This window comes from Phascolarctos cinereus, unplaced genomic scaffold, assembly GCF_003287225.1.
Source record: "Phascolarctos cinereus isolate Bilbo 61053 unplaced genomic scaffold, phaCin_HiC Scaffold_3;HRSCAF=262, whole genome shotgun sequence".
NCBI lineage: Eukaryota > Metazoa > Chordata > Mammalia > Diprotodontia > Phascolarctidae > Phascolarctos > Phascolarctos cinereus.
Window position 1 is genome coordinate 188,929,536 of NW_027555736.1, and position 26,667 is coordinate 188,956,202.

Below are 26,667 nucleotides of genomic sequence, written 5' to 3' on the forward strand. Positions count from 1 at the left end.
TACTCCATCCCAATCATATGTCACATCTTGCTCGACTATTCCCCAATTGATGAGCATCCCCTCAATTTTCAGTTCTTTGCAACCACAAAAAGAGCTGCTATACACGTTTTTGTACATATAGGTCCTTTTCCTTTTTCCTTTGATCTCTTTGGGGCACAGACCTAGGAGTGGTATAGTGATGGGTCAAAGGGTAGGTGTATAATAAATCTTGTTGATTAACTGATACCATAACACAACATGTCAGAAAACTGAATTTTTAATAAGAATAAGATCCTTACACCACAGGCATTTCTAATGGCTGATGGGCAGGACAAAAAGCAGCTCATTTTTAAGTTTCTTATCTACCTCAAATAACACAGCAGGTCAACAGATAAATGCTCTGAAATATGCCCAGATTTCGGTAGGATTCCCTTTTGAGTAGGGCAGAGACCATGTTCTTTTCTTCAATCAATCAGGCAACAAACAGATCAAGAGACTATTATGTGTGAGCCACTGTACCACAGGGACTGCGGAGAGGAGGCAATGAAGCAGACAAGAGCAGGGACTGTGTAACTTGTGACTTTGTCCTCTCGCTGCCTGGCACCCAGTGGGCCTTTGACAAATGCTTGGTGACTCGGTGATGTAAAGATCTACCAAAGACAAGACGGGCCATGTATGATCGATGCCAAATCAAGTTTCCACTCTGGTCCATCTTCTCCCTATCCCAGGCTATCCTCCACTTAACTGTCAAATAGATCTCCCCAAAGTGACTATGTCACTTCCCCATTCAATACACTCAGTGGCTCCCCAGCACCACCAGCATCAGAGACAAAATCTTCTGCTTCTACCATTCCATTCTTACTCTTTAACTCCCCTCCATATACTATGCCATCTGGTGACACTGGCTTCCTTCTGTTCCTAGAACAAGACATTCCATTTCTGGACACTGGCTGTCCCCTATGTCTGGAACTCTCTCCCTCCTGGTTCCTTCACGTCTCAGCCAAAATCCTACCTTCTACAAGAAATTTTTCCTGATCCCCTGTACTGCTAGTGACTTCACTTCGCTGCTTATCTCCAATTCATCCCTTATGTATCTGATTGCAAGTTGTCTCCCTCATTACATTATGAGCAATTTGAGAACAGGGACTCTCTTTTGCCTTTCTTTGCATCTCTTAGTGCTCAGCACATAGTAGGTGCTTAATAATGTAGGCTGATTGACTGGCTGAAATGAGTGGTTAAATAATAATCATTAACAAGACTTAGAGGAAGGAGCTATCGTGACTTTTTTATATTCCTCACAATATTGAATATAGTGATACTCACACAGTAGGTATTCAGTTGAAGTTGTTGAACTACACACGGTTGTTTGTTGAACTAAGCTGTTGAGTTATGTTACTTTGAATTATCAGACTGGGCACCAGGGGGTGCTGGTACACTAGATACTATTTTTGTGGATTCTCCTTTTGTGGTAGATCTCACAAGGCTAGAAAATCTGGCTGATTAGGACTGAGGCCTTTCTGACAAGCACCCTGCCTGTTGTCTGGCTGCTACCACTGACTCTGAAGGATGGTGACTTTCCCAACCTTCCTCCCCACCCCCAATCCTGCTCTAATTGGTACCAGTACCAGGGGATTCCCCAACAATGGGCCTCATTTACTGGGTCAGTATGGAACTGACCTCAGTGGCTATGGCATCTGAAAATACGCATGACTGGTTACCCAGTGCCCTGAGTCCCACCAAGCATTGTTCCATTGTTATATATTTCTATGCTTGTGCTTCATACACTTTTGTTGAATTGAGTTTATTTTCTTCCTACATCCAAGTCAAGCTGAAAGCTATCTAAGAGCCTACTTTATGCTCTGACCTTTAACACAAGGTCTCATTTCGGTCCCAGCAAAATGAAGGAAGTCACTGTATAGAGGCTGATGAGCAGTAATGAGAAGTGTCATTGGAGAAATATGGCTCTAGACCCTGTTGCACATAGAAGGGTCTAAGGAAAAAGGTAAGGGACCCTTTCTGAGATAGTTGCCTGCAGTGATCAGAATTGAACTGAAAACCACTGAGCAGAGGTTTTTATTTTGAAGGGGATCTAAGCTTAGGATAGTTATTAATATTCCTTCTCCCTTTTTTCTTCATAAACGGTTAAAGAGAGGATCCACAGTCCTAGCTCTGGATTCTTAAGGAATGCGGTAGACTCTGAGTATGGGGGAAGAGGGCACCGTGGTACAATGGACTGCTAGAACCTGACTCCTAGAGCCTGAGTTTCAATCCAGGTTCTGCTGCTTATTTCCTGTATGTGTGTGTCACCTTGGACAAAGTCGTTTAACTTCTATGGGCTTCAGTTTCCTCATCTGTAAAATGAGAAGGAGAACTAGATGACCTCTAAGGTCAGCAGCTGTAGAAAAGCGTGGGTTGCTGGGAAGACGCAGTCTTCGAAACAAGACAGCATCCTATAGGAGACCTAACCACACCTGTCAATCAGCTCTAGCCCTGAGCCCTCACATCTGGTTATACAAAAGCCAGCTGTCACAAACTATTAATAAAATGAAACAGCTTTGCCCATAACTGTTCCGTTTCCTTTTCAACTTTTCTCTTCTTTTCATCTTATATGTCTTTTCCCCCTTTCTTCCTTTCTCTATCCTTTCTTTTCCCTCTCCCTGTCTTTACTCCTGTGGCTCCATTTCTCTTAGCCAAGCAAATGGTCACATGTCAGTCTCTCTCCACTCTCTTTTCCCTAAACTTTCCCCCAAAGAAATCCTAAACAAAACTTGAACACAATCTCTTGGTCAGACCCCAAATAAAAACAGATTTTAAATTCTGTGTTGGGGAAAGTACTTACTAAGTCTATGGTGTGTTAAAAGGATTTTGGTATTGGAATCACAGTTCATCCCAGCTCTGCCATTTTGCTACCTGTGTGATGCTGGGCCATTTACTCAGCATCTACGGGTCTCAGATGCCTCATCTGCAAAATAAGGGTGTGAGACTAGAGCCATAAGGTACCTTTTAACACTAAGCCTATAATTGTACGTAAAGTTTCAAGATACGTCACAAAGAGCAGATGGTTGTTAACCAGTGTTTATATCTCTGGGCAGCCTGGAAGAGAACAACACTTACTACAGGGTGAAAAAATGAGCTCTGGTTAGCTCAGTCACAGTGTCTTGGACCACGACCACATATATTACACACCTGAGTTCAGTTTTGTGGATCTCGGCAATTTTCCTTTCCAGCTTCTCTGAATGTTTAGGGAAAAATTGGAACTTGGAGCTGTAGCCCTCTGGATGCTTTCCGGGGTCATAATCCCCAATCTCGGCTTCAAAAACAAACAATGGAGGCATGAGGGGGAAGGAGAAGGTAGAGAAAAGAAAATCATCAGTTTGAAATGGAAGAGAAAGTAGCAAAGGAATTAAATATCAAGCACCCAGGACAAAACACTGATCATGAAAGCACAAATGAGATTAATAAACAGCAGTAGCTCCCAAAAGCAGCTGAGGGTCTAGCAGGGAAAGGAAGAAAGGAGAAGCAAAGGTGCTGGCCCGCCGCCTTTCATTAGCAGTGCAGAATTTTCATGCTCAGATCTGTTAAGTGGACTGCCAGCAGAGACAAGACTATTTTGAGATCCAAAGCAACATATAAGTTCATAAATGAGCTGAAACTCAACCTTGGAACCCAAGTGTTGGTCTAAGTCAAATAAAATTAAACGAACTCTTGTTGCACACCTACTGTGCATAAAGTAGAGCTGTCTGAATGTTCAAGGAGAAAGTAAAACAGTAGATTACAAAGGTCCAAGTTCTAATACTGAGTTCTCCATTGATTCAACTGTGCTGGGGCTTTCTCTTCCAATAACTAGAAGAGTTAGAGAGAATCCAACTTTATTATCACTAAGATTAGTCTGATCTGATTGCCTGGGGAGCCTTTTGGGGGTGGGGATGGGCAATGACACTTCCTGCAAAATGCTCTGGAATTATTATCCTCTGTCCAATACCCCTCCATGTTGGCTGGGAGTGAGGCTGAGTGTGCCAGACAACCTCTGTCTTAAATACTCTGGAGACAGGAAGTAGCAATGGATGCTGAGAACAGGATGTGGTGGATATTTTTTAGCTGTATTAGGATTATTTCCTCTCTTGACAGGCTAGAACTTTGGGTCCAATCTAATAAGATGAAATTTAATAGGGATAAATGTAAAAATCTGACATTTGGGTTCAAGAAAGGAACTTCCTAAGTAGAAGATGGGGGGGGGCGGAGTGTGGCTGGAAAGCAGCTCCTATGGAAAAAAGATCTGGGGGTTTTAGTAGGCTTACTATGAGGAAACAGCATGATATGATAATGCAAGCTTAGGCTGTTAAGAGAAGTATAATATCTCAAAATAAGGTGCTAATTCTCTGTCCTGGTCAGACCACATCCTGGATATCGTGTGCAGTTCTGAGCACCATATTTTAGGGAAGACTGCAATAAGATTTCAAAAAACCAGGATAGTTGAAGGGGCTTGAATTCATGCCATATGAAGATAAGTGGAATAAACAAGTGATGTTGATAATTGAAGATGTTAAAACCTGGGGGGAGAGGGGCAGGAAATGACAGCTGTCGTCAAGTATGCAAAGAGCTATCATTAAAATTGTTCTTCTTAGCCCCTAAGGGCAGGAATAGGAGCAATGTGAGGAACTTACAAAGAGGCAAATTTATTTGATGTTGAGAAAAAAAATTAAGAGTTATCCAAAATCAGAACAGGTTTCCTTAGGTGGTAGTGGGCTCCCCCTTACTGGAGGACTTTGAGGAAATGAGGATTTGTCAGTGTCTGGTAGAGGCTCCGTTTTTAGATATAGGTTAGATTAAATATACTTTCAAGTCCCTTCCAACCCTGAAATTCTGTGGTTCTGAGCGCAATTTGTTCCCAGGTGTTGTTTCCAGATCCTTGTTGTCTGGGAAGTAAGAGCTCAGAATTACACCAGAAATTCTGAGTAGAAACTAAAGCCAATTTGCCCTCTTCTTGCATCCAAACAGAACCCACATTTCTGGGTTTGATTGCTTGTATTTCCACTGCATATTCATATATGATAAAATTGTGGCTATTTAGCAAAAGAGATCCCTCTTTAGGATGATTCTTTTAGGGCTGAAACTTCTATGTGATCGTGAATTATTAGGTTCATTGTTTATCCTTAATTTTCAAATGCTAAAAGTAGAAAGCATCAATATTGAACAAGAGTGACTTTCCTTAGAAGAGAAAAATTTAAAAATGAACATAAGCGTCAATATAAATAAAACATTTTAAAATAACATTTTAAAAAAACATTTAAAATAACATCAAGGCTAGGGCTGTTCCTCAAAACTTAAAACACAGCTTTGGGTGGTTAGGAAATATGATCCAGCAGCCTGCCTGATGACATCATGGTCTGAGAAATTTCCCTAAAGGTTTCTGAATAGAGGCCCAATTAGCCCTCGGTATTTCCTAGGAAATCAAGATTACCGGACAGGATTGCCCTTTCTGTCTGTGTGATCTATATCTCTCTGGTTGCATGCCAGGGAGGTTGCAGTCTCTTGTGAGTGAAGTCATCCAGAATTATCTCAGGAGGCAGTTTCTGAGAGTCTAAATTTTCCAATTCATCCATTAATTAAAAATCCAGCTTTTTGGTGAAAACTTTAATGCTAAGGCTCTAGTGGTCAGTGTAGGGGACATTTTGGAGGACTCATTCAGGTCTGGGGCCTGAGAGAAGCTTGTTCAGTTCTGCTTTGCTTAGTGTGACCTGGGTCCTGGGAACTCTGGGTCGGACAGAAAAAATGAAAAGTGAAGTGAAAAGTTTGTATCAAATTTACTCTTATTCTCCTCAAGAAAAGTTAATTTTGGAAATTCCTGTGTGCATCCCTGAGTAGGCTTCCAGGTTGTGAAAGATGAATTTCACCAAATAATATTTTCAACTATGAACATGAGAACAAGTCTCTTAAGTGAGTTCTGGATTCAGTGCAACTCTAAATTTTTGAGGATGGGGCTGGACAGCAGGGAAGAGTGGTTCAGGCTACCTCTCTGGTAGTTTAATGACTTCATTCCAGCAGGATGGGACAGTGGAAAGAAAGGCTGCCGGAACTGGAGTGAGAAGACCTGGGTTTGAAACCCAGCTCTGTCTGTGTGACCTTGAGCAAGTCACAGCCTCCCAGAACCTCAGTTTCCTCATTTGCAGAATATGGAAGTAGGACCACATGGCTCCTCAGGTCCTCTTCTATGTCTATGATACTAGGATCTAAAGGCAGGGGGCCAGCTTCCTAAAAGAGAAGCAGAAAAACCTAGTGAGATCAATGGGGCCAGGGCTTTTGGTCAAGTCTAAGCCACAGTCTCCAGTGCTTTCTGAGACGGCTTCTGTAATGGATCCTGGTAAAAATGCCTAGCCCGGGACCTGTTTTGGGTTAGATTCCATCTGTATTCATGAAGCAATGATCTGTTGTAACTGAAATAACATAATCAGTCCTCAGCATGAAAAGCAAATTTATCCTGTCAAAAAGCATTACCTTGAAGTATGTAGGCTGCTAGCAAAGCAGCATCCGATGTCTTACAGAGGAGGCGGCCATGGTAGAGATCCCTTTTGATCTGTAGGAAGACTAAATACCTGGAGAGGAAATGAAGAATGAGCTATAAAGTACTTCTTTGATTGTTTTAAAGACATAAAACATACAATTCAAGACAACCAAAATCTCTGTCAGAATATTTTCACTTCACGTAAGAGAAAACTTTTAAAACATCTCACCCCCCCCACCAAAAAAAAAAAGAAGAAAAAGAAAAAAAAATACAGCCTCCATGGAGTCTATTTCATGTACTTGTCCCTGATATGACTTACACATCAATTTAAAACACCCTGTCAGGCCCTCTCTGTAGCAGAGCACTCAGAAAAGATATTGCTTTCCCCGTGTACAGCATCTAATTCCACATTTAGTCTGAAGTGAGGGCATCTCAGCCAATTCCGTGCCAGGAAAGGAAAACTGCCCTTGGAGAGGTGTAGTTTCAGGGCTCTCTTTCATTCCAAGCTGTAAATTATGTTGCTCATGAAGACTCAGGAAGGTGAGAGCAGGGATAAGCCATCTCCAAAAGGATTTCAGACCTGATTGACCACAAGTCCTCTAAAAACCACAGATAAGTTTCAGGACTTTTACCCACCGAGGAGGAGTATGCCTCTGTCCGCATGGAAATGCTCAAAGGGTTTGCATAAAGCTCGGCAGAAGGTAGAGCCAAAGGAAACCTGACACTTAACCAGAAACACATAGGTAGCACCAGTTCAACTACAGAGACAAGACATGACACCTCAGGGGGAAGCCGCCACGTCACATATAATGGATCTCCGGGTATAGGAGCTGTCAGTGGGTACTGTCAGTTCCAGGAGACAGTGGTTCATTGGAAAGGAGGTTGGATTTGGAGTCAGAAGACTTCAGTTTGAATCCAAGCCCTGCCACTGTCATACCTAGGTGACAGAGGCAACCAGTAGCTCAGCACATAGAGCACTGGGCCTGGAGTCAGAAAGACCTCAGTTCAAACCTAGCCTCAGACACTTTCTAGCTGTGTGACCCTAGGCAACTCACTTAAACTCTCATTGCCTAATAAAACGGCTCCACCGGAGAAGGACATGGCAAACCACTTCAGCATCTTTGCCAAGAAAACCCTAAATGGCGTCACAGAAGGTTGGACGTGACTGAAGCAACTGAACAACTGGGCAAATTATTATATTTAACCTTAAATAATAATAATCATACAAATATATTATATTTAACCTTCCTAATCCTCAGTCCCCTTGCCTATAAAATGAAGGGGATTGTACTAGAACACTTCTAAGGACCCTTTCAATTCTAGATCCATGATCCTATTTAAAATTTCACAGGCTCACTGGGAAGAAACCCAAGCCATGGGCACAGAAAGATGGCCATTTAAAATAGGCTCATCCAAACTTTTACTGACTGCAGCTGTGGGGATATGTACCCCCCCACCCCCACCCCTTGCTCTCCTAATGAGCACAAAGCTATCCCCTGGGTACCGGATCGTAGGCTTTGATGTCAAGACACATGAAAGGTTGGGAGGTCCCTGGGAGAGGAACGGGAGTCTGATAAAAATTCCTTGGATTTCACCGGCTTGAATTAAGCAGAAATGGGGCTGCCATTTTGCACAATTCCATGGACATCATCTTGAGGAACAAAGAACCCAATCTTTGTTCTGTGCCTGGTGACTGTGGTTTATGATTTTAGCATAACCTGTCCATCCACAGAAAAAATGTCCAAGGAGGAAGAGTTGCTTAGTCATCGAAGTTACTGGAGAAAACAGGGTAAGGGCCTGGAAACCCTGGATCCCTCCAATTTCAAGAAATTAATGAAGGGAGATGAAAGGAATAGGTGGCTGTGCCTTGGACAGTTTCATGGTCTTGCTGGACCCTTCAAACAGAGCTATTCAAGCCTCAGACTCTGCCCTTTACCCTCCAACTTCTCAGTATCACGTACCTTCCAAACTTTGGCTTTCTTAGAGTATAAATGGAACATAGCACCCCCTTACACAGAAGATCATAGACTGAGGGCTGGAAGAGACTTTACAGTCTTACAGATGAGGAAACTGAGACTCATTCAAGGTTGCACAAGAAATAAGCATCGGAAATAGAATTTAAGCCCTGATCTCTGACTCTAGAGCCAAATGCTTTTCCCCACTGTATCACATCTCAACAAATGCTTATTAAGTTCTGACTATATACAAGACCCTGTGCTCAACAGAGATGTCAGCTGACAACTATATGGTACTTTAAGGCTTGTGAAGCATTTCCCACGAAGGGGCAGGATTTGAACCCAGAGTCAAATCCCAGCCTCCCGAGTGAAAGGTAAGGATGCTCTATCAGGGTGGAGTGGGGGAAGGAAGGGAAACAATTATTAAACATCTACTAAGCGTCAGATACTAGCACTAAGTACTTTACAAATATCTTATTTTATCCTCACAACAACCCTGGGAAGTAGGTGCTATTATTACCCCCCATTTTATAGATGAGGAAATTGAAGCAGGCAGAGAGGGTAAGTGACTTGCCCACAGTCACAGTGTCTGAGTCTGGATTTGAGCTTAGATCTTCCTGCCTGTAAGTCTAGCATTTTATTCATTGTGCCATCTAACCCATGAGAGATTCCAAAACCAACATGTTACGGTAACAGCTGCTTTCTAGACTTCTGGGGGACTGGTAAGGCAGCTGTAGTCACTGTGGTCAAGGTCAGGCTGTCAGAGCTTGACCCCCATTCCCAGGGAAGAAGAGTTCAGTGGTCCCTTGTAACTCAACTTTCTGGTACTACCTAGAAGAGATACTGGCATGTTGTCTCCTGTTACCCTAGGACCCCTCCTTCCTCACTACCCTCTAAAGACAGTCCAGCTGACCCTACAGAAAAGCTGGACATGAGAAAAGGAGATAAATCTGGAGCTACAGTCCCTAAGTACTGGCTCAGCATTGCCAACATTAATTTAAACTGCTGTTTAGTAGTGAGTCAACTCTGGAGCTGAATCACAAAAACATAGAATGCTAGAGCTGAAAAAGACTTCAGAGATTATTTATACTAACTCCATTTTACAGATGAGGAAACTGAGGCCCAGTGATTTTAAGTAACTTACCCCAGATCACATAGCTAGTTAGTGACAGAGGTGGGATGGATAGAACTCATATCTCCTGCCCCTGGAAAATGAAATCCACAGAGGTTTAAGTGACTTTCCTAAGGTTACAAAGTTAGCTAGTGGCAGAATCAGGGCTAGAACTTGGGACTTCAGACTTATTCATATAGGGGAAAAGGTCTCATAGTAGGGAGAGACAGATATTAAATTAGGTATTATCAAGGAGAACCCCTTAGTGGTCCAAGATAGAATCTATTAATAGCTCATGTTTTTATAGCACTGTATGTTTTATAGAACGCCTTCTCTATAACAAGACTATGAGGTCAATAGTCTAAGTATTATCCCCATCCTCCTTATTTCTCACCTGGCTTTGGAACTTCTCTGATTTTCCCACCAAGCCTTTGGGTACCTTCTCCTCTCCTCCACTTTTTAGCTTCTTTTTGTACATTGTCTTCCCCTTTTAGATTTTTTTTTCCTGTATTTGCAGCCCTAGCATTTAGCACATTGCCTGGCATATAGGAGGTACTTAGCAAATGTTTATTGCTTAACTGATTAATTTTACAGAGGAGCAAACAAAACATCAAAGAGGTGATCTTCATAAAGAAACTGCCCAGACAAGGCAGCAACCCTTATTGAATACAGTCTGATTTTGCCTGTTTTTTTGGCTTCGGACAGCTTTCATATCACTTCCAGTTTTTGTTCTAATGCTAATTTAGCTCCAAACCTATGGGAGTATGAATCAATCCCTACATAGTTTTAGCTCAGGCTGACTATGGGGCCAGCAAACCAGGGAAGGGAGAATTATATTTTTGAATGCACAATAATTTTCTATAACTGTTCTTCAGGTTGCTTAGGGTACTGCAAAATTAAGTGGACCTCTTTCACCTCTTTTTCCCTTTGATCTTTGTCTTCTTAACTTTGCTCCTGAAGTCAGAAGCTGGGAAGGAGAGTGGAAGCCCCTTGATGTCATCTGACCCCACTTGCTATATACCTCTCCCAAATGCCTTTTTATTGTTTAGTTGTTATCACTCATGTCCAACTCTTTGTGACCCCATTTGGGGTTTTCTCGGCAAAGATACTAACGTGGTTTGCCATTTCCTTCTCCAGCTCCTTTTCCAGATGAGGAAACTGAGGCAAACAGGGTGAAGTGACTTGCCCAGGGTCACACAGCTAGTAAGTATCTGAGGCCAGAGTTGAATTCAGATCCTCCTGACTCCTGGACTGGTACTCTATCCACTGTGCTACCTAGCTGGCCCTTTACTATACCTAAAGTCACTGATAAAGAGTTAAATTTGGTGCCTTCTTCTCTATTCTCTGTCTTCTGTGATTCAGACAGGGAACTCTATTTATTACTTTAAAAATGAAAAAAAGAGATTAATCAGGGCTTGGCACCTAAATTTATCACCTGGGAAGAGTCCAAGTGCTAAAATAAAAAGCAGCTCTCCACTACTCAACTTCATCTCTTCTCAGATGGGTTTTATAAGTCTGTTAGGTAATGATGCAGGCAGGGGGTGGGAATTCAGCACTAATATTCCCAGAGGAAATCACACTGACAGAGGTATTGGAGCAACAGCCAAGCTGTAGGGTAGCAGAGATGTTGAGTAAAGCTGGTACCCACTTTTCTTCCTATCAGCAGTGACTTAAAAGGAGAAGAAAGAACTTGTTAGCCCTAAGACCTGCTCTAATAGACCAGAGAAGGAAGAGACAACAAGAATTAAGACCAGACCCCATCTCTCACTAGACTCTGGACGTCCTGTCTCTCTCCTCTCCAATTCCTAATGGACCTCGCTGCCCAAGGGATATTCCTAAAATACAGCTCTGATGGTGTCATTCTCTTGAAGCTCCGGATGCCTCTAGGATCAAATACAAATTGCTCTGGTTTGTACTTAGAGCCCTTAATTATCTGGCTTCTCTCTACCTTTCCAAACTTATTACATATTGCTGTCTCACTCACACACACACACACACTGTATAGATCAGCTAACTGGGATACCTGTTCATACTACATTCCAAATCTAAACCCTTTGCACAGGCTGGCCCATGCCTGGAATGCATTCCGTTCCTCACTCTTTGAATACCTAGATTTCTTAGAAGCTCAGCTCGTGTCATTTCCTGCCTTATGATAATAACAGATACCATTTGTGTATTGGTTTAAGATTTACAGAGTGCTATACATAAACATGTACTCTGGATAGCTAGGTAGGCAGTGGATAGAGTGCCAGACAGTAGTCAGGAAGACTCATCTTCATGAGTTCAAATCTGGGCTCAGACACTTATTAGCCATGTGATCCTGGCCAGGGTTAAGTCACTTAACCCTGTGTGCCTCAATTTCCTCATCTGTAAAAGAAGCTGGAGAAGGAAATGGCAAACCATTCTACTATCTTTGCCAAAAAAAACCCAAATGGGGTCACAAAAGTCAGACAAAACTGAAAAACAATTAACAACATACATGTATCAATCAACTAGCATTCATTAAGCACCTAGCAGGAGTTGGACACCAGATACACAAAAAAAGGCCAACCCTCCCCTCCCATCCCAAAACAAAACAAAACCCTATTCCTGCCCTCAAGTAGCTCACAGTTTAACCAGGACACGACATACAAAAAACCATGAACAAACCAGATACATTTATCTGGGACTTGAAGGAAGCCAGGTAAGTCAAGCAGTAAAGATGAGGAAGGACAGAGTTGCAGGCATGAGGAACAACTAGTGAAAATTCTAGAGTCAGGAGATGGAGTTTGATGAAGAGCAAAGAGGCCAGTGTCACTGGAGCACAGAATAGGTAGAGGGGTGTAAAGTAAAAGAAGACCAGAAAAGTAGGAAAGGACCGAATTATGAATATTATCTCATTTGACCTTCACAACAACCTTGCAAAATAGGTGCTGTTATTAACCCTATTTTACAAAAAAGGAAGTGGAAGCTGAAAGGATAAATGACCTCTTGCCCAGGGTTTCATAGCTGATTAGTGTCTGAGGCAGGATTTGAATTCAAATCTTCCTGACCGAATCCTTGGTTCTCTCCACTATACCACCAAACTGCCTACAAGTTAGCTGTCTTTTTCTGCCACAAAAAGCCTTTCTCGGTCCCCAGCGGATACATTCCCAGCCCTCCCCCCCCCCAAACAACAAGTTGTATTTACTGTGTGTGCATGCATGTATATACACACAAATGCATATCATATATGTAGACACATATGTATCTGTATATGCACAGGTATATATGGTCCTTCCTCTGAGCTGTCAAACTCAATATATGCGTATACATTGTTTCTTCCATAGAATATAAGCTCCTTGAGGGCAGGGATTTATTTTTTGCCTTTGTATCCCAAGAGCCTACCAACACGCCTCGCACACAGTAGGTACTAAATAGACAATCGATTAATTGTTCTGGTCATTTACCCATTGAAAGGTTTCTTCCCAATGCCTCAAATGCTAGTTGCCCAGCCTTTAAGATTCTATGTAGCTAATTCTTGAAAAAGAAATGCCTTAAGGACAACTAGGTGGTGCAGTGCATTATGGCCCTGGAGTCAGGAGGACCTGAGTTCAAATACGACCTCAGACATTTGACACTTATTAGCTGTGTGACCCTGGGCAAATCACTTAACCCCTGCCACCCCCTCCCCCAAAAAAGAAAAGAAATGCCTTTCCTCGATAAATATCATACAAGGGAGAAAAGATAAAAGGCACCTTGAGGCTAATCCTGACAACTGTGATTGGTAGTTTCTGCTTAATTGTTAAGGTTTGTTTCCCCATCGATCAATCAGTCAATATTTATTGAGCCCTTCATTAAAGGCCCAGCCCAAGTTCAATTATCTTTTGTCAGACCCTAGATCTCTCCTTCATTTGAATTCCAAAGCACTTACTGTCTGCACTACCCATTTAAGGTGGAGCATGGGCTGCTGGCCGAATATCGGCATCTGTATTTGTATGTAGATGTTCTCTCCACTAGATTCTAAACACCTTAATGTCAGGAACTATATGTTCTACCTCTTTTCATCCCCGCCCCCAACAGAAATGGCTTGCAGAGTGGACCCCCCCCCACCTCCTGTTTATGTTGGTTCATGACATGGGTGTTTTCCCAGTAAAACTAAAAACAAATATTAATAAATCCACAAAGTTCTGCCCCCTAGTAGAATGTCTCCATTTTAAGAAATAGGGGCTGCAAGAGCCCTCGCCCCCATTCCCTTGGCTTCCCTCGGAGAACTATAGAGCTGTACTTTGCAGGGAGCAGGTAGTGACATCATGTTCGCTTCTATGGCTGTCCTGGAAGAAGCTTGGTGGGACAGAGTGTGGTCAGATGAGAGATGGGGCTTTTTTTCTGCTTACTCTGAGAGAGGCTTTCTGTTGACTCAGCTTTATGAGTAGCCTCCTACAGCATTGCTGCTGCTCTGTCAAGCTTTCTGGTCATTTACCCGTTACCTTTTAGGGAATGATGGAGCAGAAGAGGGAAGTAGTAAAGAGCAAAGAGAATGGACCCGAGCTTTGGAAGCTGTCAGATATGGTCTGGCATTTTGGTAAGTTTCTTTTAAAAATGTATTTTTTATCAATTCCTTTTTTTTTTTTTTGTATCACATCCATTTCCAAATAGATCCCTCCCCACCCCTCCACTTAAGTAAGCCATTCCTGGTAACCAAGATTAAAAAATCAAAATGAAAAACAGTAGTTAAGCAAAACCAACTTGGACATCAAACCCATCTGACAGTCTATGCAATATTCCACACCCAGAGTCCCCCTACAACTGTGATGAAGAGAGTGAAGCAACTTTTCTTGTGCCCAAGTGGATGCAAAATAAAATGATCAAATGAGCTTTGCTTTATTTTGAAGTGGGCATCTGTAGTCCTACCTAAGATGTCTAAAGATCCATGCCACTGACTGCTTCCATTAGGCCAACCAGATAGGGTGATGTCCAAATGCAAGACTAAACAATAATAATTAATAATAACAATTAGTATTTATATAGCACCCACAACAACCTTGGGAGGATTATTAACCCCATTTTACAGATGAGGAAACTGAGGTAGAGGGGAAGTCCTCTGCTCAGCATCACACAGCTAGTAAGTGTCTGAGGCTGAATTTGAACTCAGGTCTTCCTGACTCCAGGCCCAGTACTCCACCCATTGTGACATCTAGCCACCCACACATCTACTAATGTTGGTTTTAAGTCAATTAAATTATTGATTCCCATTCTGAAGTTGTCCTTTCAGGACAGAGGGGAGAGAGAGCAGGTAATTTTTCTCCTCCTTTTTAGACTAAAATGTTACAATGTTATAATCTGGAGATACTTTTGCAGAATAATAGACTTCTATTGCTGAATAATCGAGGTTAACTAGTTCAATTTCTCACCCTGTGTCGGAATGCCCCCTACTGCATTCTTGACCAATGGTTATCCAGCCCCAATTTCCAATGAGCTCCAATTTCCTAATTATTAAACAGGGCAGCTAAGGTGGCACAGTGGATACAGTGCAGAGCCTCCAGTCAGAAAGACTCATCTTCCTGGGTTCAAATCTGGCTCCAGACACTTACTAGCTGTGTGACCCTGGATGCGTCACTTAACCTTGCTTGTCTTCAGTTTCCTCATCTGTAAAATGAACTGGAGAAGGAAATGGTGAAACCCCTCCAGTATCTTTGCCAAGAAAACCCCAAAAGGGGTCACGAAGAGTTGGACACAACTGAAACTACTGAACAACAACAAAATTAGGGATACTAATTTCCACTCCTTATTTCATGGGGTCATTATACTGAAAGTAATTTTGTAAACTGAAGAGCACCCATGAATGTCAGCTATAATTACTATTGTTGTTAAGGATACCATTCTTCTATTCATTAACCAAGACAATTGATTCAAAGTATTTTCTAAACCTTAAAAGGCTATGTAAATGCTAGCTATTATTACTATCATAATGCATTTCAAGATTTAGAGCTTGTAGTCAGCTAAAACATGTCTTTTTCATGAGCTGCTATCAAGCTACACTTCCTTTGTCCTGTATTTGTGCAGCTATTTTTTTTATTTGATTGCAAGACTTTACACTTATTCCTATTACATTTCATCTTGTTTAGCTTAAACCTATTACTGCAGCCTGACAAGATCTTGATTCTGTCATCCCATATATTACCTATCTCTCCCAGTTTTATGTCATCTATGGATGTCTTCATCCAAATAATCGATTAAAATACGGGACAAAGTAGGACCAAGGACAGAACTCTACAGCATGACAGCAGAAGGCTGCTTTCAACTTGGCAATGAACAATTTGCCAGGGTGCAGCGGATAAAGCGCTGGGCCTGAAGTTAGGAAGACCAGAGCTCAAATTCCACCTCAGATGCTGAATAGCTATATGACCCTGGGCAAATCACTTCACCTCCACTTTAGTTTCCTCATCTCTAAAATGGGCATAATCCTCCCACTCATGGTTACTGTGAGTCCTATATAACTGTTTATAATTTTTGTTTAGTCTTGTACTTGAGCAGGTAGTTGGCACAGTGGATAGAGCGCCAGCCCTGCAGTCAGAAGGACCTGAGTTTAAATCTAGCCTCAGACACTTACTAGCTGTGTGACCCTGGGCAAGTCACTTAACCCTGTTTGCCTCAGAAGGAAAGGGCAAACCAATCCAGTATTTCTGCCAAGAAAACCCCAAATGGAGTCACAAAGAGTTAGACATGACTGAAATGAGCGAACAACAGACGAAAAAGTCTTGTACCCTGAATTCTATCTGGTTGGCTTAGTGGAAGCAGTCCATTGTCAGCCGACAAAGACTCTTGGGGTATGGTGGTTCAACCAGTTACAAGTCCACCTACCTATCATCTGGTTTGTTTCCTACTTCATCTATAAGGATGATAATGATAATAAAAATAACAACAACAACAGTAACAATAACAACAACTCACACTCTTATGTTATTTTATCATGGACTTTTCTTCACAACCAACTATACGAGACAGGGCTATATGTTCAACAAAAACATTTATTAGACGCTTAGAATGTATTGTGCTAGACATTGGAAGAGAAATAAAGGAAATTCATGCAGTCAAGGAGGTTACAAAGAGTAATTATAATAACCATAATAATAACTAATATTTCTACAGCATTTTAAGGTTTACAAAATACTTTACAGACACTTCATTTTATTTTCACAACCATGGGAGATGAGTGCTATCATTTTCCTCATTTTTACAGAGAAGGAAATTGAGGCAGACAGAGGAGTGACTCATCTAGGATAACACAGATAGTAAATAGATGAGGCTGGATTTGAACTCAGGTCTTTCTGACTCTAGGCCCAGCACTCTGTCCACTGCACCACCTCGATGCCTCTAAGTAACTGTTCTATCATCCAGCCAAACTCTTTCCATCTTCATTACAAGATTATCATGAGAGTCTCTCAAAAGCCTTGCTGAAATCTATACCTACAATGTTTATACAGGTCTACCAGTCCTGTAACCCTATTTAAAAAGAGCAATAGGGGCAGCTAGGTGGTGCAGTGGACAGACCACCAACCCTGGAGTCAGGAGAACTTGAGTTCAAATCCAGCCTCAGATATATCACACTCACTAGCTGTGTGACTTTGGGCAAGTCACTTAACCCCAATTGCCTCTCACACACAAACAAAGCAATAAAGGTGAGTTGGCATGATTGTTCTTGGTGAATCCGTGATGACCCATGATTACTGGTGTCCCTTCTGAGTGCTCAAAAAGCATCCTTCTTATTAATTTATTTTAGAAACTTGCTAAGAGCCAATATTGAGCTAATCAATCTGTGGTTTTTATAGTCTAATTTCCTTCTTCTTTTCTGAAAATTGGGAGAGCCTATCTCTGGTCTTCCATCATTTTTCTCATCAACCTCAATTCTGAAATAATAGTAGATCAGCAATCAGATCTATAGATTATTCTAGTTAAAGGGGACTTGAATTCATTTTTGGAGTTCTCTCTTTCCCAACCTATCTTGGACTTTAAAATTACCTTTAATTATGTTTATTCTACTCATACCATTTTAAGGATTATTAACCTTGATGATAATAATAGCTTGCATTTATACAGCCTCTTAAAGTTTGCAAAGTGTATTACAAATATTATTTCACTTTATTCTCACAAAAGCCCTGGTGGTAGATACTATATTATCCCTATTTGACAGAGGGGGAAATCGAGGGAGAGGTTAAGTTATTTGCACAGAGTTGCAAAGCTAGGAAAGATTTTAGGCTGACTTTGAACTCGGGTCTTCCTCACTTGAGGTCCAGTCCTCAGGTGCCATCTAGAGAAGATGTAATGAAAATAGAAACTTGAGATATCCTTTCTCAGTGTTATCCACTAATGACATATCAAGCATCAGGCCAATCCCTTCTTTTTCTTCTTGCTCTGAGTATGCTTTAACCCTTTTTGTTTTTAGTTTTAGTTTTTTGTTTTTTCTTTGCAAGCACCACCTCATTCTGGGTTTTAGTCCTATTCTTACAGATTTGTACCATACTTTCATATCTTGCTTTGGTTATAGGCCTTTCAGAATATAAGCTTCTTCTGAGCAGGGACCGTTTCATTCTCAGCACCTAGCACAATCCCTGGTACACAGTTGGTGCTTAATAAATACCTGATGACTGATTAACTGATTTCATCTTTTGTATAAATCATTTCAAAATTTGATCTCACTCAAGAGTTCCCCGTTTTGCCACATGGATTCACCTATTTTTCCCTTCCCTATCTATTTTTTCTCAAACGTGTTATTTGATATAATCAAGCAAAAATTCTGTTTTTTAGAACCTTCTATAGGCTTTGATCCATCTTCCTTTTTAGAATCTGAAGCCATCAGACTTAGCATCTGCTTGAAGTTCTGAAATCTGCTTTCTTATTTTTTATGAAAAGCATCAAAAGAAAGCATGGGGAGGTTATTTGTAAAGTCAGCTCCAGATAGGTGACCTCCCATATTCATACCCACTTAAAATTCCCACAATTTCCCCGGGAAGTTCTATTATTCTAATGAACTAGTGCATGCACATCAGCAATTTAAAATTATTTGTAGTAGATTTAAACCACCTTTCTGGTCTTATTTTATACTACTCTCCTTTATATTTTCTGCATTTCAACCAAATTCTGTAATTTCATCCTCCCCTTTCCTTTGTATGTGTAGAAGAAGTCGTTTCCCGTGCCTGACGTGGATGCCTTCCACCACTGAATTACTTTTCTTCCTTCAAGACCTAGATGTTGGTGCCAGCTTTTTCTTGAAGCCTTTGCCAACCCTCCGAGACAGAAACGATCCATTCTTTTGTAGACTCTTTCCTGTCTCTCTGTTGAGTCTCTCCAATGTACTAGTCACATCTTAACTCGGGTCATAATGGAGGGACCTTAGACCAGGCTTGTGATTTCACTGGCATAAGGAGACTCCTTTGGAAACTTCTCTCCTGCTTATAGTCTTGGAGAGTTGCTGAGGGCACTGGCAAAGTCAATGATTTGCCCAGAGTCATCCATGCTGCTTTCTTGTGTCATGGTTATTTGTATAAATTCTTGTCTCCTACTCTACAATCTCCTTGAAGACAAGAGCTAAATCTAGATTTTTAATCTTTGTTCATTGCACGGGATAGGCTGGATAAGAATCTGATCTCAAAGCCAAGAAGATCTGGGTTCCAGTCTTGCCTCCAATGAAAACTGACTCTGTGGAACCTTGGGTCCCTTAACCTCTCAATGCTCTAGGCAACTAAGACTTTAAGTCACAGAGGAGGTATCAATCTGAATTGATAGGGGGAGTTTCCTAATGTGGGTGTTCCCTATATCAATGTGAGTCCTTGTTCTGACTCAAGGCACTCCAGATACAAAGTAGGTGCTTAATAATTGCTGAACTGAACTGTGCTCAGTTCCAGTGACCTCAAAAGCCATAATTAAAATGTATGCTGTGGAACTATCTTGGCTCATTTCTAGCTATCCAAAATGTAATATCTCAGATTTAAGTCAAGTATTTCTTTCAGTCCTATGAGTTCTATTATTTATTTTTTTCTGGATAATTTAATCATTTTAATTATAAGGCTAGCAGGTCATTAATAAAAGGGTGGTCGTTTGTCCATCTCTCTTTGACCAAAAACAAACATGGCAGCAGGGCTCACAGTTTATATATCCTTTGAAATATAGGTGGTGGTTGGGGCAGAGAGTGACCCTTTCACAGAGAAATTATCTCTACTCAGACCATGCCCAGCTATACCAGACCACTCCTAGTCTTGGGCTAGCTAGACAAAAGGATCTGGTTGCACCCAAGCTTGTGTAGAACACAATGGGCTTCCCTACCCTACATGAACTTCCTGGCAAGGTTGGGTGGATCTGACCAAGATTGAGGAGAGTCAATGCAATCAGTGATGTCCTTCAAGAAAAGAGAACCTTTTAAAATGAAGGATTTAGAAAAAGGGGAGAGCCTCTGAATCTCCCTAAGATATTGGTTATTAATAATCATTTCTCACATTCCCTGATTAGATTCTTGAGAAGCGTGAACTCCTCAATGAATCACTAACTGATACGACAAACACTTCATTAGGGGGAGACAATACGAGGGGAAAAAGGAAAGACGGATGGTGCTTTGACAAAATCAAAGGGAGCAATCCCCTTTGATAAGTAGACCTTACAGATAAAAGGCACAAAGGGAAAAAGTAAACAGCAAAATAAAATTCATAGATGTGTCTCTGTCTGTTCCTCTGGAAACATTTGATGTAGTTTTCTGGCTCAGGTCACTTGCAGAAATTGGGTTCTATTACTTATGACCTGCTTATAACTTAGACATGTGGCTTTTAAGGGCACAGGAAGGTGCCAGGAAGTCTTGACTGACCGAAAGGATTATGAGACAAGCTTCATGGCTACTTGAAGAGGATCCTCAGGTCTTAGAATAAACATTTTGGAGCTAGCTGCCTTAAGTTGCTTTTCAGTTGTGTTTGACTCAGCCATGAAGATCTACTTCTGAGTTTACATGCCCCTGCTAGCATAGTCAGCTGCTTACCCAGACCAGTTACCAGTTACCAGAAACACCAGGCATGGGGGCTCACGCCTGTAATTCCTGCTACTGGAGAGACTGAGTTACCAGTTACCAGAGCCAAATCCATGGCTGACTCACAGAATCATATCATTTTACAGCTAGAAAGGTCTTATGGATTATTTAGTTCAATTCTCTCAGTGAACTAGAGCCTAGAGAGTTGAAGTCACTTACCAAATGTTACATAGCTAGTAAACGGCAGAGCCCAATCCAGTGTTTTTTCCAAGACACTATGATGCTTTACCTAGTAAAACTTCCACTAACTTATATAATGACATTAGGTCTAGAAAATTGCATTGTTAAGCACTCCTATTGTCCAAGACAATCAGATTTTCTTCTAATGCAAAGCAAAATGCTTCTGGCAACCCTCTACTGAGTCACATAAGACAAATCCCTTTAGTACCCCATCACTTGTCCAATGTGCTGGATACCAAGCAATCCTGATGGAACTGTTAATGGGACAAGGTGCAGGGATTTAAACAAAGATGTTTGCTCTAATGTGAAGGCTGTGGCTGGAGACATCTACGTGTCTGTTACACAGGCATCTTCTCTCAAGAGGTATGTAACAGGCTTGATGTCAAAAGCTATGATTTGAATGGAAGAAAGTAATAGCACCTAAAATACGGTATTCATGAATGATGAGAGTTTGTGTCCAGGCAAAATCCCTATCTTTAAAAGTCATAGTTTTGCTTATAGTATCATAGCATCATGGACTGGAAGTGATTTTGGGGATCATTAGTTCAACCCTCTCATTTTACAGATTCAATTCAACTCAGCTGCCATCCATTAAATTCCTATTATGTGCAAGGTACAATGTTGGGCAATGACAAAAAAAAAGACAAAAATGACAGTCCTTGCCCTCGAGGGACTTAAATTTTATTGTAGGGATACAACATCTACACAATAAGTAAATATGAAATATTGTTGTTATTTGTCCTCCATTCTTGGAGGAACTTGACATCATGGAGGTGATGCCATGACATGCAAGTGAATTGTATTTAAGTGAGGAAGGGCTGTGCAAAGTCACCAGCCTCACTTTCTCCTCCAGCGCCATTTGGGTCCAGTGGCAAGATATACATCAGGATGACTGGAGATGCCTCAGAAGCAGTGGGAGACCTTGACCTTTTCAAGGTAAGGTCTTTAACAGATCTCAGTTTGTCTGAGGCAATGCCCATCGCCCATTCAGTGATTAAGGCAAGGTAAGAAAATACATATGGGGGAAGCTAGGTGGCGCAGTGGATAGAGCACCGGCCCTGAAGTCAGGAGGACCTGAGTTCAAATCCGACCTCAGACCAAACACTTGACACTTACTAGCTGTGTGACCCTGGGCAGGTCACTTAACCCCAATTGCCTAAAAGTAAAAAACAAACAAAAACCAAACAAAAATACATATGTATAACCAGGGGCTCAAAGCCCATTTCTGTAAGATTCTTCTCATAAGCTGAGACTGATTAATCAGTACTTAGTGCCTTCATGAGTGGCAGAGTTGGAGGGAGTTTGGGAGAAGAGAGATCTTGGTCTTCTGGCTTCCAGCTTCAAGAGAGAAGATATGAGGCTCCATATTTACTTCAGGGAGAGGTCCGTGAAGGGAGAGAGACTCTGGGAATAAGCCTACATGTAAAGAAGCTTGCACCTAAATCATATGCCTATCCCCAGATTATTACTCTAGAGTCTTTGGGTAATTTTCTCTTGAATGAGCTCTAGGATTCTCTCTCTTGGTTGAGTTGAGATATCTCACTCTCAGTGGGACAGCTTATTTACTCGGTGCATTGTCTGGTATAGTGTCATCTCTAAACCATCTCCGATTTCTGCTTTGCTACCAGCTTGAATAATCATGGGTTTATTTGCTATTTGCTATGTGTGGTCTTTGTGTAACTGCCATTTGGTGGAAAGGGAGTCAGTCAAACCTTGGATACATAGGCTTAAGTTACTCCTTCCCCATTAAGGGTTAGCAATCAGAAACACAGCTTGAACCTAAAATTACTTTCCTTAGAGTAACAACATTGGAGGGGGGTTCATAGATATGATTCTTGCTCAGTACTCCTCTTTCTGAGGAGAGTGTAGGGACCAGCTTCATAGCCCCAATTTCCTGTTTTCTCTCCTGGCAGGAATTAAAGTTCTCTTGGAGAAGGGAACGTAGAAAAGACTAGAGATAGCTATCTTTCATGTCTCCTGGGGAGTCACATATAGACAGACCCATGTGAATACACATAGCCTATGTAGAAAACACACATATACAAACACATACTTTACACAAAATAATTTTAAGAGTTAGAGTGCTAATAACTGGAGAGATGAGGAAAGACCTCGTGATGGAGGTGACACTTAAACTGTGTTTTGGAAGAAGCTAGGGATTCTACAAAGTAGAGGTGATGAGGGAAGTACATTCCAGAGATGGGGGCGGGGCACATTTGTGTAAAGCTATCTGAGTAGAGGATGGCTTGGATGGGGAGAGACTTGGAGCAGGTAGACCAATCAGAAGGCTATTGCAATATTCCAGACCCTTATTTTTTCTCCATGAAAGTTTCTCATGGATACAATTACAATGACTTGAATGTGAACCACATAGACATCCCACAACCATGTCGATCATCAGAGCCTACAGTATGTCTCTCTCTCGGAATGCCTTCTGCTTTGATGTGTCCTCCTGATATAAAGATTATCCTGGGATCCTGAAAGATATGTCCAAAGACTACAAGCTCTGCAAGGTCTGACCGAGATATAAAAATTTTGAGCGATTAGAATGGTTGTAAGTTATGTCATTTGGGCAACAGCCTAGAGAAGTTCAGAGACATTGATCAACAGTTTGGCCCAAGGGTGGTGAGTTTTAGCCTCATCAACCTCAAAGATTAAAATACATTGTGCAGAGGTTGCAATCAATGCTGGTTCAATGCCCTCTTATCTCTGTTTACACCCTCAATTTTTTTCTTCCCCTCACCCCAAATAACTGGGAATAAACTGAGAATTCTTATTTGAAATTCACTTTCTTTAGCTGGTGTAAAGCCAGCAGCATTATGCTGAGTTGAGACATAATGCTGCTGGCTTTACACCAGCAAACAGTAAGAAATGCCAGGTATGGGGCTCACACCTGTAATTCCTGTTATAGGAGGCTGAGGCTGGTGGACCTCCTGAACCTGGGAGTTTTGAGCTAAGCCAATGAGGTGTCAGTACCAAGTCTGGCATTAATATGGTGAGCCCTTGGGAAAAGAGAACCAGCAGGTTGCCTAAGGCAGGGGGAAGCAGCCCAGGCTGGAGGTCAACGGTCTTGTGCTGATCTGTGAATGGGCCCTGCATTTCCAACATGGGCAAGATAGGGATATCCTGTCTTAAAACAAAACAAAACCAACCAGCCAACAAAACCCCAGCTACTTATTAGGGACCTGCTATGTGTTGGTCACTCCAGCATACAAGGTTCCTGTCCTCAAAGAGCTTAAATTCTACTGGGCCAAGAAATGATAAGGAATCTACAAAGTAGGGGTTTCCAACCAGCAAACGAAGCGTTTTGGTAGATTTCAAAGCCTTTCCTGGTAGAGCTCTAACCAGGCTGGTACCATGTGGGTTAAGAGAATTCGGTCAAGCGAAATACAGAGTAGGGCCTAGGTAGGAGCCATTTATTCAACTTGCTCTCCTGTAGAGCTGCTTAGACACAGACATTCCTACTCACCTTTATTTTATTTATTTATTTTGCTTTTTTGGTGAGCAATTGGGGTTAAGTGACTTGCTCAGAGTCACACAACTAGTAAGTGTCAGAGGCCAGATTTGAGCTCAGGTCCTCCTGACTCCAAGGCCAGAGCTCTATGTACTGTGCCACCTGGCTGCCCCCCTTTTATAGAAACAACAATCACATTGCTCTCTTGGATTTAAATTATGCACTAGTTCCCAGTTTGTCTTTCAAGGCTATGTAATGGAGTTTTATAAGCAGACACATCATGGTAGCCCAAGAGAGCTTTTTCTCTCTAGAAACACCTACAGAGTCCACTGGTCATGATCACTCCTCCTTGGTCATGAGGAAACACTTTCAATCAATCAGCTACTTCAAGTACTAATATTAGTGAACAATTCAAGTTTAAATATTCCCATCCCCTTAGCTGTTCACTGAACTTAGCAAGAAGAAAGGAGCTAGTTGCATTCTATTTCCACTGAAATGAAAGTAGGGAGGAACTGAGGTATAAATAAGAACTCTTGGATTTTAAGAGGTGAGGGGCATAACTGGCTGTGTACCTCCCTTTCCTTTCTTCTTTGAACAGGCCCAGGTTGTCTAAATAGCAGGGACAACTGGAGAGGGTATCTCTTTACGTTTCTGTATCACAGTCAGTGAAACCTATGATCTCTTCTGTGAAGCCTATGGACCCCTTCTCAGAATCATGTTTATAAATGCATAAAATAAAATACATAGGATTTACAAACCAAATTATATTGAAATACATTTATCAAAATAGATATTAAAAAAAGTTCATAGACTCCAGTTTAAGCAGTCTCATATTCGGCCTCACCTAGTTATTTCCTCTCTCAGGGCAGCTGGATCTGCAGGGTAAAACTTCACTCGGAAACACATGGTGAATGGAGGCTGGGCTGCAAAAAAAGCAGGTGACTGTCAGGAATGATAAACTCTCAGAAAATGACTATGTCCCCATTCTATGACGCACAAGTCATTACACTATTAGCAAAAAAAAAATCCAGGTTTTTAGAGCCAATGTACACATAGACAATAGATATGTACTTTAAGTACAGGTTGACTGTGTAGGGAAACCATCCCAGCCTGCCCCTCACAAATGAATGGTAGTGCCAGCCTCAGAGTAAATAATACTTACATCTCAGCTGTTTCACCACAGACTTTGTAAACTCCAACCAATGCTAAAATGGAGAAGACAGAACGAGACAATTGTAATGAGGAGTGGCAAATATAAACTAGTCCAAATACTTTAAACAGTGAGACAGTTTATAGCTCAGGGTAAAAGTAATCATAAAGGCTGTGACATGTAGATTTAGAAATAAAGACCTGACAGGACTTTCTGAAGTAGAGTGTTCTCATGGAACCAGCTATGTAAGAGAATTGCTCTCTCTCTTTCCATACACAATACATAAATACATACATAGACATGTGAATATATGCATATATATGAGTTACATAATTTGTATATGTGTATACATGCATGCATGCACATCTATGTGCACCACTACACACGTGTCAACATACATACGTGTGGGCACACAGGACGCATGCACGTCCATGTGTGTTGCTAGATAATGCCTCTATGTGAGATATACATAGCTATACATAAATGTATATATAGTAATACACATCTACATGTGTGGATATATACATAGATTTATATAGTAACGTATATGTGTGTGTATCTATATCTCTTTATATTTTATGTCTATAACTATCTATCTATATGTATACATACATGGCAGGTAGGTGGCACAGTGGGTAAAGTACTGGGCTTGAAGTTAGGAAGACCTGAGTTCAAATCTGGCCTCAGATACTAGCTGTGTGACCCTGGGCAAGTCACTTAACCCTGTCTGCCTCAGTTTCCTAATCTATAAAATGAGCTGGAGAAGGAAATGGCAAATCACTCCAGTATCTTTGCAAAAAAAACCCCAAAAGGGGTCACAAATAGTTGGACACTACTGAAAAACAACCTAACAACTACATATATACACATATACACAGATGCACATACACACATACATATATACACACACAGAGCTCAATGTTTGGGCTTATCTAAAAATGGGAATACATTAGAACTGAAGTCAACAGCCTTCCAAAATCAGTGTGTCAAAATTCTAATCTCTGTTTTTGTGGCATGCCTCCGTGTGTGTGTGTGTGTGTGTGTGTGTGTGTGTCTCCATGCCAGTTCTCAAAGTGATGACAGTGGCTATCCGTAACAGTTCCTGAATGTGCTGACAGGAGTATTATCTTTTAAAAAAACCTTTCATTTTTATGGATCTCATTTGTTTTTATATCACCTTCATTTCTAAATATATCCCTTCCCCCTCCCCTAACCAGAGAGCCAATTCTTGCAATAAAGAATAAAGAAAAGATTTTAAAAAGGGTACTTTAGCAAAAACTAACCAAAACATTAACAGTCTGATGGCA

General features: G+C 41.3%; 1 protein-coding gene across 4 annotated transcripts in view; it reads right to left on the reverse strand.

The window, feature by feature from the left end:
- FRMD5 (FERM domain containing 5) overlaps positions 1-26,667 on the reverse strand; it is a 359,815-nt gene that overhangs the window by 37,123 nt on the left and 296,025 nt on the right. For all 4 annotated transcript variants that reach the window (XR_013485409.1, XM_021009212.2, XM_021009210.2 and 1 more), the window contains exons 3-6: positions 25,373-25,415; positions 25,055-25,133; positions 6,475-6,572; positions 3,166-3,289 (exon numbers count right to left, since the gene is read on the reverse strand). Coding sequence is in view for 3 of the 4 variants with exons in the window: in XM_021009212.2 (XP_020864871.1) it covers positions 3,166-3,289; positions 6,475-6,572; positions 25,055-25,133; positions 25,373-25,415 (344 nt within the window). In the remaining variant the exon portion in view is untranslated. The remainder of the gene's footprint in view (positions 1-3,165; positions 3,290-6,474; positions 6,573-25,054; positions 25,134-25,372; positions 25,416-26,667) is intronic.